This window comes from Perissodus microlepis, chromosome 1 (assembly GCF_051167445.1).
Source record: "Perissodus microlepis isolate ML-2025 ecotype Zambia chromosome 1, ASM5116744v1, whole genome shotgun sequence".
In the NCBI taxonomy this organism is placed as follows: Eukaryota; Metazoa; Chordata; class Actinopteri; order Cichliformes; family Cichlidae; genus Perissodus; species Perissodus microlepis.
Genome location: NC_140461.1, coordinates 487,218 through 508,885, shown reverse-complemented (window position 1 = coordinate 508,885; position 21,668 = coordinate 487,218). Strand labels below are relative to the sequence as shown.

The 21,668-nt window shown below is 48.6% G+C and overlaps 1 protein-coding gene across 2 annotated transcripts in view; it reads right to left on the bottom strand.

The window, feature by feature from the left end:
• The window catches only part of tshz3b (teashirt zinc finger homeobox 3b), a 32,027-nt gene extending 10,777 nt beyond the window's left edge, over positions 1 to 21,250 (bottom strand). Inside the window, exons 1-2 of one of the 2 annotated variants that reach the window (XM_084925512.1) lie at positions 20,660 to 21,250; positions 20,099 to 20,435 (exon numbers count right to left, since the gene is read on the bottom strand). In XM_084925512.1, coding sequence (XP_084781638.1) covers positions 20,099 to 20,138 — 40 coding nt within the window. In that variant the 5' untranslated portion in view covers positions 20,139 to 20,435; positions 20,660 to 21,250. Of the gene's footprint in view, positions 1 to 4,142; positions 4,354 to 20,098; positions 20,436 to 20,659 lie in introns of those variants that run through there. The other variant, XM_084925503.1, reaches the window with a different exon arrangement.
• Between the last annotated feature and the right edge of the window lie 418 nt (positions 21,251 to 21,668).

Genomic DNA, 21,668 nt, shown 5'->3' with positions numbered 1-21,668 from the left:
GGAGTGTTGTCTCTCAGTGAACAACACCGCCTAACGACATGGTAACGAGACACGGCTCGGGGAGCGCTGCTTCATGATGATCACGTCCTCTCCCTGCCTCACGTCTGTCCCTCCGCAGTCAGCAGAGCAGCCACGTTAATGAAGTTAATTGAATCCACGATCAATAACGCTTAATTATAGTGATCTGAAATGCACAGACAAATTGGTGGGATAGCCCTTCTGCACATGCACTCAGGGTGGTTAAAGGGGCGTGGCTGCATGCAGTGAGCGCCCTAAAGTGGCGAGGCGTGCCACTGATCCCTCAGACGAGACTGATGGAGTCATGGAGTCACACCATCAGCAGAGCTACAATCAGCCCTCAGACAGGTGAGGAGCACCTGTGGTCTCCAAGCAACCACCAACTGCTGCAGTTCCTCTAGCTATGAGGCGTGTGGCCTCATAGCTGCTAGCAGTCTGGAGCAGCATTGGCCGCCAAGCGACAGCGTTCACCTGCATGGACGTCAGCTTGGGGGGTTTCACAGCTGACTATTGCCATGACGACAGCACAGCTGATAAAGCTGTGTAGCTAACGTGCTCTCGGTTCAGCGGTGATCTCAGAGCTTTTGCATTCTGAGAGTGGAAACGTGCACACACACACAGCGAGTGAGGGAAGTTGCTTGGTATCTATTACCTGCCAGTCTGCTCTGATCTCTTTGGACAGCTCTGATCAAAAGATGTCATCCAGTCCACTCGACCCGGCTCGCCGGGGGAGCGAGCCTGCACGTGTGTGTGTGTTGCCGAGTAAATCACAGCGAGGCCTGGGTGTAAATAAAATGACAGGATCACTTTAAGGTTCTGTCAAGTAGGCAGGAGGCGATTATGATAACGCCCGCTCTGTTCCAATGCAAACGGACACACTTAAATTCAGCGGGCGTGGGATCGCACCCACGGCGGAGCTTGTTCTCCGCGTCCGCCGCTCTTCTTTAGTCCTCCTCGCCTCGCAGAAATAATGCCTTTCTCTGGTGCTCAGTAGAGCTCGACTTACAGCCTGGATGTAAACACACAGAATGACATCTTCCTGAATGTGGGCATGAAACAAAAGAAGTCCTTCGAATGAATCTGCGCGGCAAACGTGGACGTAAAGAGGCTGAAAAAAGTTCCACGGAGGCAATAAAAGGTGTAAAATGTGCCGAGTTTGGGAGAAAAGAAAAACGGCGCGCAATAAAGCCGGAAAACAGCTCTGCTCCGAGGCAATTTAGACTGCAAAACACAAACCATTAAGTTTGTGCATTATCTTTTAATTTAATCTTGAATGATTTATAATCCATCACGCAAGGCTTCAACCATATCCAATTATTCTCTGCTGCTTGATTGACAACAAATGTGATTTATTAAGCTAATAAAAAGTGACGTGCTCTGAAAATAACCAGCGAGACGGACACGCAAACACCTGAGAGATCGATACTCTGCACGTATGTGTGTGACTTTAAAGCCGTGCGAGAAAACCCTTTGAACAATCACGTATGCATCTCTTTACTTAAAAGAGAAATCCGTCTCCATCCAACGCGCTCGCTCTGCAGAAACGTCGGAAATCAAAATGTCAGCCGTGTGACGACTGATGGCTTTTCCTCACGCAGGCCGACTGATTATATTAGACTTTAATTCCTCCGTCCGCGGCTTACGTGTCATCTTAGTCTGCGCTTTATCTGCTAATGTTACGCTCAATCACTTGATATTAATGAAAAACAGAGAGCCAAGCAGTGTGTGTGAGGAGGAGGGGGTTAACGGTCTACAGTTTACATGCATATCAATGTAGGAGTGTGCCATTAAGAAATATTAGCATGTTTACAGCATCACGCCGTGTATGGGCTCATTTAGTGAAGCCGACACACACACACACACACACACACACACACACACACACACTGTGAAACAACAGAGATAATTTTAAATCTGACCAGGAAAGAAAATTACGCACATTACAGAATCGTACGTGTTCGTGACGTAGTGCTGGAGCTGACAGCCATCGACCTCCAGGGCTGACACATGAGCCTGCAGTTCCTCTAATTCTCTGCAGAGGCAGCAGTGAGAAGGTCCTCATGTTAAAGCAGAAACATTTAGAGCCTGTTACAGAGACAGTGTGGTCAGTTTGCATTATTAGGGGCGTGGCCTCTCTGACTGACAGGTGACACAGGTGGCTGTAGCTCCTAGTCAGAGAGTTTGTGCTGTTGGAGCCTTTTGTAGCATTTTTAATGACATCATGTGACCAATAACATGGCTGCTGTGAGGTCACTGGACTAACAGACCATCCAAGAAGGCGGAGCTCTAGTTTTAGGATTTTATGGCTAAGCTAGCAAGCATCAGGGGAGAACTAAGCTCTTCATCCCAAAAACAAACGGAGGCTTCGCTACTAAGAGGTGACACCATGGTGGAAGGTCCATCTTTGATATGACAGACACAGGGTCATCAATGCATGTGAATGTGTGCATGAGCGACAGGGCAGCGCATGATTAAACGTCATCCTAACGTTGAATTTACAGCTGATTTTCCAACAGTTTGGTTTGTGCAGCTCGTTTCCCTGATCGTGACGGGTTCTCATGTTCTTCTGTTCTCCTGAGTTTAACTCCTCCAGCTCTGCAGGTGTCTGCAGATACAGTTCAGGGTCACGCTGCGCTCCTCTCCGAGCTGCAGACACGTCGACACATCATTGCTACGACTCAAAGCAACAAACAGGCGCCATGATTACGAACGCTGATTCTGTTTCAGCTCCAACATGTTTCCTTTAGAAAAGTCTGTGCTGCACATTGTTCTACAGATGAGTTCCTGACGCCATGGATACGGACTAAACAACATCTCCATCACTCACATCAGCTGTGCAACTCATTTTACTCTCACACGTCTGTCACACACGTGTCCCTGTGATTCAAAGGAAACTAAAGCCACCATGAGTCACCAGAAAGGACACCAGCGAGCTTCCTGTTCTCAGGCAGAAACCGAAGCATGGCTGCTGTATGTTTATGATCAGCTGAAATCAGACATCATCTTATTCTGAACTGTAAGTCATGCAAAGCTACCCCAGCAGAGAGCAGCTGGGGCCACGTTACAGTTGGTGGTGAGTCTCAGAGGAGGACGAACTGCTGAATCCGCTCTGATTTCTCAGGTTTCTCTCTGAATCTGCAGCTTTCCTCTGCAGGATAGAAACACATGGAGGCCGTCAAACTGAAACGATTTCACCTGCTGATCAGAACATCAACAGATCTGTTCACTGACACGTTCATCATATGCAGCAATTAAAAAGAAACCTGAGCTGTGGCTTTAAAAACACGTTAGCATGTTGTTAACATGCCATGTGATGGATCTCCGGTCCACGCTGCCCATCAGCACTCTTCATCAGTGTGTGTGAGAGGTTTCAGTTTCAAAGCGCTGTGTGTGTGCGTGTGCGTGTAGTTTCCAGCGTGGTGGTAAATACACATACAGCCATGAATGATGTCAGGAAGCAGAGCGCCATTTTTAATCATGTAATGAGACCCTGAAGACCAGAAAACACCAGACCGAGTGCTTTTATGTCACACAGATGATGTCAGAGTGTGTGTGTGTGTGTGTGTGTGTGTGTGTGTGTGTGTGTGTGTGTGTGTGAGAGAGAGAGAGAGAGAGAGACCAGGCTGCAGGTGAAGCAGTAACACACACAGCTGTGAGAAATGGCGAGCTGGGCTTGACGTCCTTGTCTCTCCGTGACCACAAACCTTCAGAAAACCATCTGTGGCTCACCTTCAGAGAGCTGACAGGAAGTTAGACTTCTGAACTGCGGAGCCTCTGTCTCTGAGTTAGCCCCATGTTAGCAACACAAGCTTTAACATTCAGAGTTACTGTTTCTACGGCTCGTGTTAAACAAAGACCTGACTTCAGAAATCTAGGTGAGGGACAGGGAAGCTGCCTAAGGTGTTCGGACCTGTTCCTGCAGAGCTCCATACGAATTAAACCGAGCACCACGTGAAAACAAAACGCCGTCTACGATGAACACATCCGCTCACGTGGAGGCCTCGGTCCGACGTTCCACTGTCAGGACGATGATCGCTCCTGCAGTCAGGTGATCATGTGACTGCAGGCTTCTCTGTCTGAACATTGCTACCGTGGGATTACTTAATATCTGAAAAACAACTGACCTGCCACAGCCACGCCGATGTGTTTGTGATATATCGGCGCCAGCATTATTGCTTCCCCTCCCTTGAAATCCCTTCTCTTTCACCAAACCCTGCTGCTGTGGTGTCCTAAAAAGGAGAAAAGAGCTTTCACAGGCTCGTCCACATCAAACTGCACCTCGGGACACTGGGTCACATTTGTCCAGAGGATGCAGAGATTTTTAAATTTGCACCATCAGGAGACGATCTGTGCTCAAACTGAAGAAACGGCATCATTAATTTGGTGTCTGTGATGCTGATGAATGAGACGTTTCACTGAAGAGCTGGACTTCATTTACAGGAAAAAGACTGCTGTAAGTAGTTTTAATTTTATGCTTTGTGCTCTACCAAACAAAACCATCTCCTCCACGATGCTCATTAATTTTTATATACAAATATTTACATCCAGTGTGAAGTTATGATGCCTTAAAGCCTCCAGATGCTCCGTAACTCCAATGTTTCTGGATGTCAGAGTAGACGATCGATCAGATTACTGCTGACAGATGTCACACAGAAGGAAAACAAGCGCCGTACCTGCCCTCTCATGTGGGTGGGTTTTAACCACCTTCAGCACCAGGTGGTCACACGTGGGTCACATGTTGGTCATATGCTCCACCAAAACCTCTAAAGTTTGTGTAGCTGTCAAACCAAATCAGTTTAACCCAAAATATGCTGTTGGTTTGGTCTGAATCATCAGGGCTTGCTCGCCTTTAAGTCGCTGTAACCCCACAGCTTTAAGAGAAACCCCAACAACCCTTTGAGCACTCAGCAAGAGAAGGAAGGAAAAACTCTCTTTTAACAGGAAGAAAGAAACAGACGAGCAGGAAAACACAGAGACGCCAGAGCAAATGTGTGTGATTGGAGCTTAGTGTGGGAGTTTTTCTTGCGCACCTCCTCACCATAACAGATGATCTGATATCGTCGTGTCGGTGTTGTTCCCACATCATCATAATAAATGTTGTTCCAGGTTCAACATTGCAAGTGACCAATCACATTGTTGTGATGTACTTTTGCAAGCCAAGCCATTCATTCATTTATGAAATTCCAGTGTTGCAAGGACAATATGCACAATGCTTACCGTTTATTACAGAACAGTATCCTGAAATGCAAAGAATTCAAATTGCTGGATCGGCGGACAGAGGCGGTTTCTTGCAAGTTAAGTAGATTTTTTTTTTACGGAGCTTTTTTCCAAAGTCGCAAAAGTATGACGTCACAACAGTGTGATTGGTCACTTGCAATGTTGAACCTGGAACAACATTTATTATGATGATGTGGGAACAACACGACACGAGGATATCAGATCGTGCTCACCATAACACCAAACGAGCCCACACGGGAAGCATCGTCGATGTCGAGTCCACGCACTCTGACCACAGTTTGTGTTTCAAACGAGAAAACCTGACAGTGCCCAAGCATGAAAAACCAAGCAACGCTTAGCTTCATCCATGCCGTGGTCTGAGGACTGGACCGACACCAGATCGCCGCATACCCCCGGTTCAAGATGTGACAGGACCAGCGGTAATTTGAACTTTATGATAAGAATTGTTCAGTAATTCCTGAGAAACATTCCTGGTTTGGGTTCAGTCCAGATTAGATTTTTTCAGTGTTCAGACAGAACCAGCCGCATGTGGAGACACCCAACGATCGATCAATAACTCAATGGCTGCTCGTTAACCAATCAAGTGTCCTTTGACTGGGTTGTGCTCATCTAAGTAAAGCAGAGCAGACTGTCATTTCTGTGTGTGTGTGGCGTTCACTGACACCGAGTAGCACCCAGGGCGAAGCTCGAGGCGAAATCATTCCTGGTGGAGTTACAGAAAGGCAGGAAGCAAAACGTTAAACACTGACTGAAGCTCGGCAACTGACATCCACCTCTGCCGCTCGCTGCATTTCTACACGTGCTCTCTGGGCTTCCTGTGTGAGCGTGTGCCGCTCGGCTCCAACCCCGCCTCCGGGCCTCTGTCTGCAAGGTCACAGGAACCTCCCACAAACGTTCCAAACACGGGCGTTTTGCCTGAATCCGATAAGATTTTATTGCACAAAGACAGGTTTGTGATTGAATATGAAGAAAATCTGCTGTAGGATTTTTACTGACACGTGTTCGCTGCTGAGCTAACATGAACCACGTCTGCCTGACTCGTGGCAGCAGGCTGGCGGGATCAGAGGGAAGGACTGACTGCAAGCAGAAAATCACACGCTGCTGTGCAGAGGGTTCACCTCGAGGCCACAAAGTCCCACCCATGACACAGCAGTACCTTCTCAGAGAGGTCACCTGCTGATGTGACCACTTCTTATAGAGCATTCACCTCTAGCTCAACACAGTTCAAAATGTAATAAAACTGAAATACCTTTAAAAAAAACTACGTGGCAGGACGCAGGCTTGAGCTTGAGTCAGGTCAGAGTAGCGGGTGCGTCTGAGGTGGATGACCCCGTTGTTAAGGCGGCAGCTCGTTCCCGTCTCAGTGACGAGCCTCAGGCTCACCTACACAAAACCTCCCGATCTTCTACATCCACCTTTCTGAATGAAGGCCATCTTAGTTTGAGCTTCTACAGATGAAGATACAACAAATCATAACTTTAATTCTGAGTTATTGTCCAGCCCACTGGGAACATCTTTCCACCCACTTTGTTACAGTCTGTTGACTTTACTCCACGAAACACTTTCAGTCAACCCAAAATCTCTTTCAGACATGAACACACCCCGGGGTTCCCGTCATACCGTGGAAACGCCGATCACAGACCTGACACGGACACGTCAGCTCTGACGGAAACAACACAAAGACCAGCAATGCACACACACACACACACAAAATCACCAAAAGGAGTGATTTAATCCACAATCATCATTCTTTCACTCACATCTGAGTCTGTATGGAAACACATGCTGACAGCAAACTGAATTATGATGTTATGGAAGGAAAGGTGGGAGCTGATGGCACCAAACACTGAAGCGCCTCCAGTGCTGCTAACCGCCTAAAATCAGACTAATGTTTTCTTCTCAGGTCACACTGAGGGAAACGTTCACATTCAAACATTGAATGATTCGAGTCATTTTCATTGTTACCGGTTTTCACGGTGACGGCGCGACGTTTCCAGATGAGTGAGCCCACACGCTCAGGGAAAGGCTTCATGTCTGTCCCTGAACGTGCACGAAACACAAATCCGGACCTTCGATGTGACCTGCAGAGCCTGAACCATGAAATAACGGAAATAATCATTTTAGTTTGCATCATACTTGCTATGGTGGCAGGAACTGTTGCTTAAAGCTGTGAGTTATTACTGAAACTGCACATCCACCGACTTTACTTCCTGTTAAACTTATTTTTATATTATTTTGTGCTTTTTGAATTTCCAGGGGGAATAAAAGCTAGTGAGGCTACTTCTGCGCTCACATTTGATGCGTGCTGAGTCAGGACTGCTGCACGGAGGATCCTCATTTCAGCAGATTCAAATTAGGAAGCGTCATCAGTGACAGCAGCTCGGCGGAGAGAGGGAAGCAAACCGCCATCTTTTACTTACACAGCTCTGATTTTAAGGCACTATCACCCCTACACTGGTACAACAAGGTACACATAGTACTTACAGTAGCTTCCTCTAGCTTTAAAGTTCAGTATCAGAAAACAAATACAAATAGAAATGAGGTTGAATATTAACTGAATAGAAAAGCCTGCTATCGTACATGTACAACAAAACTGTGGGCGCTCCACGCCGTGTGTGTTGGAATAAATAACAGATCAAGCTAAAAGGAAAACTTTGAACACATTTGACAAATTCAGGTCTCTCAGGTTCAGGTGAGTTTCCCCCCACAGCCCACAGGTGTGCATGTTTGGAAGCTTTTTGGCTGTTAAACAGTTAAAGAATAATTTGCACAGAAACGTCTGAAAGTAGACGCAAAGCGCCGTTTCTGCACGGGTCCTCTGAGTATGGCGGAGGTTGACGCTGAAAAGCGAAGGTTCTTGATTTTCTGGAAACGTAGCAGACTCAGAACCAAACGGCTTTTGTAGCGGCTCGTCTTCGGACGGCAGATGTGCTTCCAGATGTTCTGAGGTGATCTCGCTTCACGGTGGACGTTTCTGCTCTGCTGTCTGCAGATACAAACGGACTCTGAGGATTTAACGAAGAACAAAACGAGCAGCAGACAGAAGACCTGCAGACGCAGACACCTTCGCGGTGAATCCACATAAATCAACTGGGTCACGTGACTCCATCTTTAAATGCAAACATCATGTTTTTCTGAGCAGAGCGACTAACTCTCAGCTGGCTCTCTGAACCGGAGGTGACGGATGGATCTTCAGCACTCTGAGAGCACTCTCCATCCCTCCGTGAAGCCTTTTTAAACCCTTTCTCTGGTTTTTCCAGCCCATCTCCTCCTAATTAATAAGAGCAGGAGAGCCTGTTTTATCAGCACTCACTCACTCCACTCGTCTGAGGGGGGGGGGGGGGGGTCAGGCGAGAGAGAGCAGGAGGAATCTTAAAGAACTACTGAGCGATAGCAGTGATGAGGAGTCCTCCTCTTCCTCTCACCTTTTCTTTTTTACTCCTCTTTCCTGGACAAACCTGGGACCAAGCGGCAGCAGCAAGGGTCATATCTTTTTAATTATCTTTGCCGCCTTTGATTAATTATTCGCCGTGACAACAGCACGTCGGTAATGCTTTTCACCTGCCGCCGCTGACTGACGGCCCCTCTGTTGAACTCTAAAGCAAACAGCTGCTGCCATGATCGCCTAGCAACGGCCCGTGATGGATGAGGAGCAGAGACGGATGGCCACAATAAATCAGCACGTCTGCCTCGGTGCTATAGAAACCTGGGAGGAGAGGGAGCGACGGAGGGCAGGGGAGGAGGCGGCGCTCCAAAAAACACTGGAAGGAGCGGCAAGGAGGATCCACGGAGGCTACGTGCTGACTTCCTCTCTCACCGAGAACTCTCGCGGGGTTAGCGGTGAATCTACAGAAGCAGCCAGGAGGTGGCCGAGCCCACAGCCTGAACCCGGGGACCAATCAGAGCCCACAGAGACAGGACGCAAACAATACAGCCAGGCATCCAGGAATGGAAACACACACACTCAAATGGGCCTGCTGGTGCTTCTGTCCTCCCGCTCCAGAGTAGCTCAAGTCTGCAGCATCCATGTGACCGTGGCGATATACCCCAGTAACAAGTGAATCACCCACCAGTCAAAGCACTTTAGACTGACATTCACTTCAAGCTCTTTATCTAGCTCTCATCCATTAGCAGCTTCACAGTCTCCAGCTAACCCGCCCAGCTCGTGTTTGGACTGGAAGCCGGAGAACCCAGAGAACCGCCACGTGGAGAACATGCAGCCTAGCATTAGGTCGCAGTGTTCAGTCACAATCATGACTGCTGTGGTTGCTCACACCTTTAATCTTGCTCTTCCTGTAGTTCATATACACCCCCCACCTCCGCGTGTCGGGTTACAGCTCTGCAGGGATCCAGTCTAAATAATGTAACAGTGATGAATGAGGGGCCAGATTCATATCCATCAACAGGCTCTTTTTAAGGAGCATCCATCTTCTTCCTGTAAGGCCTCCCTTTGAATCAGAGGACAGGCTCTGTGTGTGTGTGTGTGTGTGTGTGTTGGACACACACACACACTCACACACACACACACACAGGGACAGACACACACACACACACACACACACACACACGGAGGTTTACGTAGCTACAAGCTGTAATTATTCATGATGTTCAATAAGAACACAAGCACGTAAAACAGCGTTTAACGTTTCTGTTTCCTCTCTGATCACCACAAGAGGAATCAAACCCTCCTCCTCCTCTCCTGGAGGAGATCTCCGCCCTACTCTAACACACACACACACACACACGAGGCCTGGCAAGGCCGTGTTTGATAAATGACACACGTCACTGTGTCAGGAGAGAAGGGCGGGTCTGTGATGTATGGAGCGGACGACGAGAGGGGGAAATCGACTGTTTGGCAGCGACACACCACTCGGCTCTCAGAGGCCTCCCAATACATGCAACACACACACACACACACACACACCTGTACACGGTCTCTGCAGGAAAATCACACTTTTGTGTTTTAAGCTGAAATCTAAGTTTGCTTCATTTCTGAACCACAGAAACACTTTGGACCCGACTGAATTTTACCCATGATGCACCCTGATTATTCATATGCAGATTTATGTGTGTCTGAAAATAGCTGCTGATGCCCCAGACCACGCTACCTTTAGTCAGCACCATCCAGTGCTGGCAGTCCAGGACGCAACTGTTCAGGTGTAATCCGGATAAAAATGATGCTTCCATGGAAAATGTCAAATGGTAAATGGCCTGTATTTGTATAGCGCTTTACTTAGTCCCAATGGACCCCAAAGCACTTTACACTACATTCAGTCATCCACCCATTCACACACTGGTGATGGCAGCTACATTGTAGCCACAGCCACCCTGGGGCGCACTGACAGAGGCGAGGCTGCCGGACACTGGCGCCACCGGGCCCTCTGACCACCACCAGTAGGCAACGGGTGAAGTGTCTTGCCCAAGGACACAACGACCGACACTGTCGGAGCCGGGGCTCAAACCGGCAACCTTCCGAGTACAAGACGAACTCCCAACTCTTGAGCCACGATCGCTCAAAGAGTCAATCTGCCCCAGGTACAGACTTTACGGATTCAAGAAATCTGGATCATCGGCACTTTCAATGCCAGTGGCACCAAAACTAACGAAATGAATGAATTATAAATTTGATATTAACAGATATTTCATGGAATATTTAATTAGCAATACATTCATTATTTTATCCACAGCCGTGTTCACCTCACCTTTGTCATTCTACAGGGTGGGCCATTTATATGGATACACCGTAATAACAGGGGAATGGTTGGTGATATTAAAGTCCTGTTTGTGGCACATTAGTATATGTGAGGGGGCAAACTCCTCAAGATGGGTGGTGACCATGGTGGCCATTTAGAAGTCGGCCATCTTGGATACAACTTTTGTTTTTTCAATAGGAAGAGGGCCATGTGACACATCAAACTTATTGGTAATGTCACAAGAAAAACAATGGTGTGCTTGGTTTCAACGTAACTTTATTCTTTCATGAGTTATTTACAAGTTTCTCTTTGTTCACAGCCATTGACATGTCGACGAGGTTAACACGTGAGGAGCGGATCGAAATCGTGTTGATATCTGGTGAACGCAGTAACCGGGTCATTGCAGCAGATTTCAATGCAAGACACCCTACGAGACCACCCATCTCCCATGCTACAGTCAGCAAACTGCTTGCTAAGTTTCGTGAAACTGGTTCAGTGTTGGATTTGCCAAAATGTGGACGCAAGAAAACTGTCACTAATGAAGGAACATCAGTGGCTGTCCTAGCTTCATTCAGCAAGAGCCCACAGCGTAGCACTCGCCGCATGTCACTGGAGAGTGGCATTAGTCGAACATCCCTTCGGCGGATATTAGCTACTCACAAATGGCACCCTTACAAACTCCAGCTACTGCAGCATCTCAGCGAGGATGACCCAGATCGGCGCACAGAATCTGCAGAATGGGCAAAACAAAAACTGGACCCTCAGTTCACGCAGAAGATTTTGTTCAGTGATGAGGCAAACTTTTATGTGAATGGTGAAGTTAACAAACAAAACCACCGCTATTGGTCTGACACTAACCCACATTGGATGGATCCTCCAAGCCTGTTGGAACAACAAAAGTGATGGTTTGGTGTGGTATATGGGGCACAACGATAGTGGGTCCATTCTGCATCAATGGAAACCTCAAGGCCACTGGATATTTGAAATTGCTACATGATGATGTGTTTCCCCTCTTTATGCACTGAAGCTGGCATGTTCCCTGAGTTTTTCCAGCAAGATGGTGCACCACCACATTATGGGTGCAGGTCCGAGCATTCCTAGATGAACAGTTTCCTGGAAAGTGGATTGGTCGTCGTGGGCCAGTTGAATGGCCCCCAAGGTCTCCCGATCTGACCCCCTTAGACTTTTATCTTTGGGGTCATCTGAAGGCAATTGTCTATGGTGTGAAGATACGAGATGTGCAGCACCTGAAACTACGGATACTGGATGCCTGTGCTGGCATTTCTCCTGTGTTGTTGCTATCAGTGTGTGAAGAGTGGGAGAAGAGGGTTGCATTGACAATCCAACACAATGGGCAGCACATTGAACACATTTTATAAGTGGTCAGAAACTTGTAAATAACTCATGAAAGAATAAAGTTACGTTGAAACCAAGCACACCATTGTTTTTCTTGTGACATTACCAATAAGTTTGATGTGTCACATGGCCCTCTTCCTATTGAAAAAACAAAAGTTGTATCCAAGATGGCCGACTTCTAAATGGCCACCATGGTCACCACCCATCTTGAGGAGTTTGCCCCCTCACATATACTAATGTGCCACAAACAGGACTTTAATATCACCAACCATTCCCCTGTTATTACGGTGTATCCATATAAATGGCCCACCCTGTACAGTCATTATGTCTGCTATGTGGGTATCAAACTCAACTGCTGTGATCACATTTAAACTCTTACTTCATAACCTTGATTTTACCACACAGCTCACAGTTTGTGGTATCTTACATTTATCTATGAACTGTAAGTACAGAGCATCATAAATAAACTGACAAATGCATGAAAACAGTTTTCATGTACTGAATATAAAGTCGTTTGATACACTTCCAGTTTTTATTTCATTTTTCCTGTAACCCAGTCTGGATCCAGTCCTCTGCTGGGATCAGGACTGATATTAATCCTGATCCTGCTGAAATGCAGAGAACAACTCCGACTGGATCCAGTTTGATCGTCTACGATCACATAATCCTGGTCTTCCTGTGAACGACCAGATTTCTGGATTTGGTTTCACTGGATTTGAACACCGGGCGCTGGATTTAGGGTTAGTGAATCCAAGGGTGACGAAAATATTCAAGACTAAAAGTCACATTTGACTTCTACAAACCGAGCATGGCCAACACGTCTGCAGTTTTTGTGAAGCTGGTTTTCCAGCATTCAGTTGAAGCCCAGCATCACGTGTGTGTGTGGGGTTGGGGGCTGCTGGTTGTATCAGGTGTTTATCTATGCAGCTGACTCTTTTTTAATTGACACAGAAGAAGAAGAAGAAGAGTTGTGTGTGAAGAAGAGTGGATGTGGGCAGGCAGGCGGGGTAGGGGGGTATCAATCGCAGGCGGGGAGGGGGTGGGGGTATCAATCACAGTCCTGTTTGGCAACAGAGATGCTAGTATTTCAAATAAAACAGGCAAACGCAGACAAATGGGCTGAACACGGGGCTGTAACCTGAACCCAAACTCGGGCTTTGTCTCGCTTTTTTCCTGGCTCGCCGTCTTCCCCCTGCCTCTTTTCTCTCTGGCAGCCGAGGTGGCTGACATCTGCAGAGTGCATTTAAAGAGAAAAAAATGTGTCAGAGGAGTGTGATGCACTCTTTTGCACCCCCACACACACACACACACACACGGCCCCCCTTGCTCGGTTTCATTAGCTCACTGGCAGGGTGGCACTTCTCAAGCTCATTACTGAGGAAGGATTTATGGCGCGGCAGCCAGTGGCGGAGAAAAGGCATCTGTCAATAATTGCAGGGAGCAGCAACTCCCATCTCCACCAGCTTTGAAATCTCATTAGGTATGCAGTTATCAGGCATAAAGATCAAAAACATTACTCAGCTCCGACAGAAACCGACCAAGAAACATTAATTAGCAACAGGCCCTCACAGTAGAAAATAAAACAGCCTTCCTCCTCCTCGCCCCCTCCCTGCTTTCAGCATGGACGGCTCTCTCTCTCTCTCACCTGCCTCCACTCACACACACACACACACACACACACACACACACACACACACACACACACACACACGTCTGCTCCGTGCAGATCGTTGTGTGTGGTGCTCTGAGCGTACAGTCGGGTTTTCTGGGATGTTGAATGGTTAAAAACTAAAAAATAGAAAAAGCAGAGCCCGAAGACAAACCCGCAAACAGGAAGTGATCAGCTACTTGGGACCAAAACTGGCCGTCTGTGAACGACCCGAGCTTCATCCTCAGAGAGGATGCGAAACACTGCGTGGTGGAGACACTGTCGGACAAAGAAACCGTATCTACAGCCTGGAATCACTCTTAAAGGGACGAAACTGGAATAACAACGATCGGACGTCCTCCACAGCTGCTGATCTGTTCTATTTTGGCGACGAAATCTGAAAGAGTACAGATTTCTGTTTGATGGAGGATCAAAGCCCTCAAACAAGGTAAGAAATTAAACTCGCAGCAGCTTCACCTTTGCCCTCTGACCTGATTGCAGGTTAAAGTTCAATAAATTTGATATATTAATAAGTTTAAAGTTAAATAAAGTTCTGCTGCACTTTTCCTGCCTGCTTTCAGCTCAGTGCTGGCTCACAAACACGGCACTCAGATCAAAACTTTCAGAGGCTCTGATCTGTGTGTGAGTGGACTGAAGAGGAAGGCCCTGTCAGCCTGAGGAGGATGTCAGCTTAGGCTGGCCCTGATTACCAGACCTTCAGACGGGTCCTCGCTGCCGGCTCTCCTGCCTTTCATCACACTCACGCACGCACGCACGCACACACAGACTGATGGCTGCCAGTCTCGTCTGGGTTAGGCCAAAGCCTCCGTGGGAAAGCGAAGGACACACACATTTCGCAGACATAAAGGGAACCCCCACTGAGGGTAAGAAGAAACCAGACCTGGAGCTGAGCCCAGATGACACTCAAAACAGACACACACACACACACACACCTTGTCTCAACACTAACTCATCCTCCAACTGGGCCTCTCGTCTCTCGATGTGTCTCCTGAGCATGACAGGAAGTCTAACGGGCCGTAAAAATAAAGGCAGCAGTTGGAGAGGAACGGCCGAGCTTCTTAAAGAGACTCAAAGCATCATTCAGAGTTTGAGGGAGATGATGACGATGATTAGGAACCCTCTGTGATGAAGAGTGTGGGAGCAAAGAAAATCTCAAAGCAGGCTGTGTAGCTGTCTCAGTAATAATCTGTGAGACCAGTGTGTGTGTGTGTGTGTGTGTGTGTCACAGAAACCTGAACACACACACACACACACACACACCTGCTTGGCTCCAGCTGTCATTCTTCCCTCCGTCACGTCTTCTCTGTGTCGCTTCAAGAATGAAAACGATTTCCCTTTAAACACACACTGCTGATGTTTTAGCTGCTGTTGTTCTGACTCTCTCTGCCCCTCCCCCCCCCCCCCCCCACACACACACACACCAGGGTGTTTGGAGAGGAAGAGGAGGCGAGCAGGGAGCAGACAGACAGAGGAGAGGGGGGAGAAGAAATGAGGAGGAGCGGATGCAGCCTTGTGAGCCAATTTAAGAAATAACTGCTGATGCATCAGCTATCGACTGTTTGAGCGCTCGTGATAACGCTCAAGGCGAAACTGGGAGCGAATGACAGCATCAACTGCCGGCAATAAAGTGCAGAGCGCCAGACCAAGGGAGGCTAATTGACAGCTGTCAACCTAATGGGAGCCGTGACGGAGGATTGTGGGAGAGAAGGAGAAGAAACACTGTTTAGAAACCATCAGCCACTTATCCTGGAGGAATGGGGGGGACCCCCCGTGACTGTCGTTTGTCTGCTCGCCGGCTTCTTCGTTCCTTTCTGCTTCCTCCCGCCCGTGCACATAATCTGCTTTACAGTGTCAATGGCTTCCTGTCCGTCCTTGTGATCCAATATTTAACTACGGTACAATCACAGCATCCGCCAGCTTCAAACGCTTCATTAGGGGCCGAGTTTAACCGCAGCGGGTCACAGACGACGGCCTCGGTGTTCCAGCCTCACGCTGAACGAGCTTCAGAGACCGTGGCGTATTCCCGTACACGTCTCTGACCTCACAGCTCATCTGACCTCATATATTTACTCCAGATAAAGATCAAATTTTAGGGCTACGTCTCTGAGTCTGAGAACCACAAAAACACCAAACCTGCTTTGCTTTGGGTCCTTCTCTTTGTGCACAACACATCATTTCCTTATTTTTCCAGAAGCGTGCTTTTTATTTTTCAGGTAAACTTCTAAGTTCTCCGCCTGAAACTGATGGTGTCACAATGGTGACACTTCCTGTTTGGTTTCAGACGTGTCCTCTCAGCTGAGATCCACTCACATTCACCATATGACAGAAACTATCTCTGCCTTTAAGATTGAAACTTTCCTTTCTGCTAAAGCATATAGTTAGGGCTGGACCAGGTGACCCTGAATCCTCCCTTAGTTATGCTGCAATAGACGTAGGCTGCCGGGGATTCCCATGATCCTTGTTCTGATGGATGTCTCTTTGCTTCCCATTTCTGATTGCCAGGTCTTTACTTTATAAACACCCTCAGGTGACTGTTGTTGAGATTTGGGGGTTGTACAAATAAAGCTGAATCGAACGGTTTGTAGACGAGGTTACGTACGAGTGAGCGCCCTGCAGGCTGGGGAACCAATAATATCACAGCTTTAAGGAACCAATCACAGTGTGCGAGTCAAACAAATAATGACGTGGAAACATCGTAACGACTGTGAAACCGCGATCAAATGTCCATATGTAGCAGTTTGTAGCATTGTTACCGTGGTTACCGCCTGATTACAGCAGGCCGGACGTGAAAAAGACCCTCAGATATCGAGTCACCAGAATAACGCTGGTTCGCGATCAGATCGTGTTTTCTTAAAAATCCTTTTACGGCCTTTTTTGAAGCTGCTGCAGATCGGCCACGTTGGAGCAGGCGGTGGAAGCCACTCCCACTCTGACTCTGTGACATCAGGAAAGTGCCGCTCGGCTGGAGACAGGCTTCCTTCCTCACATTGTTTTCTAAGACCTGCAAAAAACCAGCTCAACAGTTTGTGTTTGAGAACGCAACGCTTTATTATTCTAACTGCTGCAGTCGTCCGCCGAGCCGTCGAGGACGCCGAACATCCGAGTCGTGGTCTACGTCTGGCATTTTCAATTTTTAGCTTAAAATCTAATTTTAACAAAGTCAAAAGAAGAAAACAGTCGTCAGCGGTTCCAGAGATGAAGAGACCCGGAGCAACTTCGTTTGAGGGGAAAACGTCGGCGCAGGGTTCTTCGTGAACATCGCCTTAACCCGAGGAAAAAGGCCGACCTCTGATACCTGAGCGTCTTCAGCAGCCTTGTGTGTGTGTCTGTGTGTGTGTCTGTGTGCGTGTGTGTGCTGTTCACTAACAGGTGAAATAAATCAGAGACGAGTGGCATGTTTCTGCGACTAACCAGAGCTCAGAGATCATCTGACAAACCTTGACGTGACTTTTGGAGCTCAAAAAGTCTCTGAATCGTTTCTACTGAAAGACATCGCACACTGAAGAAAGCGCCAACCTTCCCTCCGTTTGAGCCTCACAGTGATCAGCTCACCCAGAACATCACAAGTCACATGATCTTCATCCTCATCGTCACCTGATTTTACCGAATTATGATGAAAAGCTGCAGTTTGGAAGATAATCATTAAAACTTTAAACAAACTCAACCAGCTGAACTTTAATGATGGATCTCGTTACATCACGGAGACGATGACACACTCACGCACACACACTCCTATGAACTAAGACTTGTTGTCCTCACACGAGTGTGTGTGTGTGTGTGTGTGAGGACTTGTAATTCAAATGTAAGACGTGCAGGCGCCTCACTGATGATGGCGTTTTTCTGTTTGGGGATAAATAACGGCGCTGTGCTGTTTGATGGTGGAACTTCCTGTGTGAGAACAATGAAGTGTGACTTTGAAGCTTGGGGACAAAAGCCCGCTGATGTCACAAGCTCGGAAAAAATAAAGCCTCCTGCTCAGGACCGTCACCTCGAATGAACCCTCACCTGCGGCGGGGTGGACGGGAGGCAAACGAGGACGGCGTACGATCATGTTGATTAAATCCAGCGATGGTGGAGAGCTAATTGGCGAGCGTGACAATGTGCGGAGCTTGTCATCTCCAATCATTAGGCCTGTCACAGATCCATCAGCTGCTCAGCTAATTAGCACAACGCTAATGAAGCTGGCAAAACAACTCCTCTTAAGACAGCTAAGCGCGCTCCGTCACCACGGCAGGAAGCGTGTGTGTGTGTGTCGGGTGGTGAAGGGGAGAAGAAACGGGTCTAATGTTCAGAAGAGCTCAGCAGAGACTCAAAAATGTAAACGCCAAGAAAACGGCAAGGTTTGGTTACAAAGAGAAAATGTGCGTGAGAGAAGGAGCATCAGATTCACCTCCTCACTGTGAGGCCACGCCGCTAACTGCTGCGCCACCGCCCTGGCCTGCAGGAACAATCCTCTGAACATCCTCACACTGACACGGAAACACACAAATGTGCTTTTAGATGAGAAACACGGCGTCCAGTAAAAACAGTCTACGCATGTGGAGCGCGTGCTGTGAGCTTGCTGTGGCGTGCACGACCAAACTTTCACCTCAGACAAGCGTGTCCTGAGCACACGTGCTGCTCGGGGAACAGATCAGCGTCACGGAGGAACACGCCGAAGGAAAAGCAGGCTCCTCGGCCCAAAACTCCGAATCATCCTCCCAGAACTCTGTCACCACACGGCAACCAGTTTGACATCACCCTCTCAAACTCAATCTTCCAAAACCGCTCAGCTCGCAGCTGCAGGACGAGGAGAGGAGGAGAGGAGGAGAGGAAAGGAGAGGAGAGGAGGAGAAAAAATAGGACGTGGCTGCTAGTTTCAAATGAAGCTCCTCCTTCAGCTGGCACGTTTATTCTCAAGAAAGAAATCCATCGTTTAGCTTCTGCATCCATCCGCAGCTTTAACCCCACCCAGCATGTCCATTACCCCCCACCCCCCCAGCACTGATTGACCATAAGAGCCTCTGATGAATGTGGCTGTCAGAGTTCAGACGATTGAATCAAATATGAAGCAAAGCCTCACATCTGTAACACCACAGTGTGTGTGTGCGCGCTCAGCAATCCTCCAGTTAAAGCCAAACACCAAAGGTTAAAGGTCATTGTAAAATGATCTGTGATTCAGCAAGATGTTAAGCTGAGCGCTAACAACAGAACGAGGCGAGCGCTGAAGTTTGTGAGGTCGACGTGACTTCAGCCGGTCTGGGGGGAGGAGGAGGAGATTCATTGACAGTTATTGGGAATGAACAGATCAAAGGCTCGGTCGGGTGACGGGTGATCAATCAGGCGTCAAATCAAAGATGGCGACTGTCCATTAAGCTCTTTTCCAGCATCACTCCCTCCTCGCTCTGCGGCCCGTGAACTAATCTTTACTTGGGGAGAGAAGTCTTTCCCAGAAACTGAAGGAGGAGGAAAAGAAAAGAGGTGGAAAAATCTGAGGGCCGGGAATGACCGGCCCCCGATTATCGAGGATAAATCGACGGCCGGAGGAACAACGAGAAACTCAGAAATATGACGACACTAAAAATGAGAAAAATGTTTTAAAAATCCATCAACTAAAAAACAACAAGATAAATCTGACTTTGTTTTCTGTCGGTTATTTGGTAATCCTCAAAAAACCCATCGGAGTCGGCAGACCCAAGGTGCTGGGTCCACACTGAGCCCGACCAAACCTTTTCCTAGAGCTCCCACTGACCTTTGACCTCTGCTGGAAGCTGATGGTCACATGTGTGAAGAGCTGAAGGTTTATTCTGAAAATTCACTTCATCAAACATGCAGCCTACAGGTGTGTGTGTGTGTGTCAAAATAAAAATATTTTACTCTAATATTAACTCTCACACACTCCAAACACACGTTGGGTTAAAAAGGTAAAAATCTGAAAAATAAATCCAGCTGTCTGTTTTTAACAAGAGATGCTGTGTGTGCGTGTGCGTGTGTGTGTGTGTGTGTGTGTATGACAGTGTGTGTGAGACAGTGTGTGTGTTTGTGTTTGGAGTGTGTGTGTGAGAGAACGAGTGTGTGTGAGAGAGTGGGGAAATATTAATGAAAAGTAGCTGCTTAGCGGAGGGGGGCAAACAGCGGGGCTTACCTGCGGCGCGCCGCGGCGCTTGCTGCTTCCTCCGCGGCATGTCGGCTCAGGAGTCCGGCGGAGAGTCGCTCTGAGTCGGCGCTGATCCGAGGCTGCCCGGGGGCTCCGCGGAGCTCCGGCACTGTGCCCCCCCCCGCTGCTCTCAGGACTCCCGCATAGAGCGGGGAGGGTGCGTGGGGAGGGGGGGCAAAAACTGCAGAAAGGAGATTTAAAGAGGTGACGGAAGACCGGCGGGAGTCCCGGTCCGTGGCCGAGCCTCGGCGCGCCGCTCCGGCAGCAGCAGGAGGAGCAGCTCCGCCTCTTGAGTCGCCGATGAGTCCGAGCTGCAACAGGCGAGCTGCGGGGACAAAACCGGAGGACAGACCGGAGGACTGCGTCAGTCAAAGTCCGCAAACCTGCCGCGCGCGCACTGAGCGGCGCTTCGTCTCCGGTTCAAGCTCCGCGCTGAGCGGCGTCACGTAGCTCCCTCCTCCCGACCTCCTCTCTCCCTCTCTCTCTCTCTCTCTCTCTCCCTCTCTCTCTCACACACACACACACACACACACAAACACACACACTTACTTTGCGGGCTGGGACTTCGCCGCGTGCCTCCCGGTGATCACGCGCACTTCTTCAGAGCGGGAACAAACATCCAGAGAAAACTGCTTCTGCACCGGGAGCGGAGGAGCGGAGGACCGGAGGAGGAGGAGGTGTTTGTCCGCTTTGAAAAATCCGCTGAAGACAAGTCCCTCACTCACCGTGTGCGCGTGCGCGTGAATCGATGAGATGCGTGCTTGATTGGATCTCCCTGTTTGCAATAATGTGCATGAGGAGGAGGAGGCTCGGGCTGCCGTTGAGACTTGCTCCTTCTGCCCAGGAGCGCCTCCCTCTGCGCTCCTACTAGAACAAGGAGCCGTGTCCGCGCGCAGGTGAGCTCCCTCAGGTGAGGCCACCGTGAGGAGGCGCGGAGCCGCTCGCGGACGAGAGCAAAGTTTGGAGGAGGAGGTTTTCCGGCGCTCGGATCCTCGCGCAGACCCGGTGAGTGTCCCGTGTGTGCCCGCGCGCTCTCCGCGGCTCGCGCTCCGAGTGTGTGTCGGACTGAGCGCGAGCTGCTGCTGCTCCGTTAGATCCGCCCCAGCATCTGTCCGTCTCTCCATTGGCGCATCCATCAGTGTCTCACACACACACACACACACACACACACACACACACACCACTCCCACTACGCGCACGCGCTGACTGACACGGTCCACTTTGGGAAATCAAAGCTGCGTTTCTTCTTCTGTGAATCAGAGAAACACGGAGCCACGCGGAGAGGACACACACACACACACTCTCTTTCTCACACACGCACACACTTACTAAACACGCGCGTGTTTATGAGGGAAACAAAGTTTAACCCTCACGTGACCAAACTGAAAGCGAACAAACACATTTTTAGGTTTTATTCAAAGATATTTCACATGTTTGAGAGTAACCTGATTACTCCGATCAGCTGTGTGTTTGTAGAAAGCGTAGCCTTAACACTTTTAAAGGTACTTTTAGTCTGCAAGTCAAACTGCGGCAGATGTGCACACAGATGTTAGCTGAT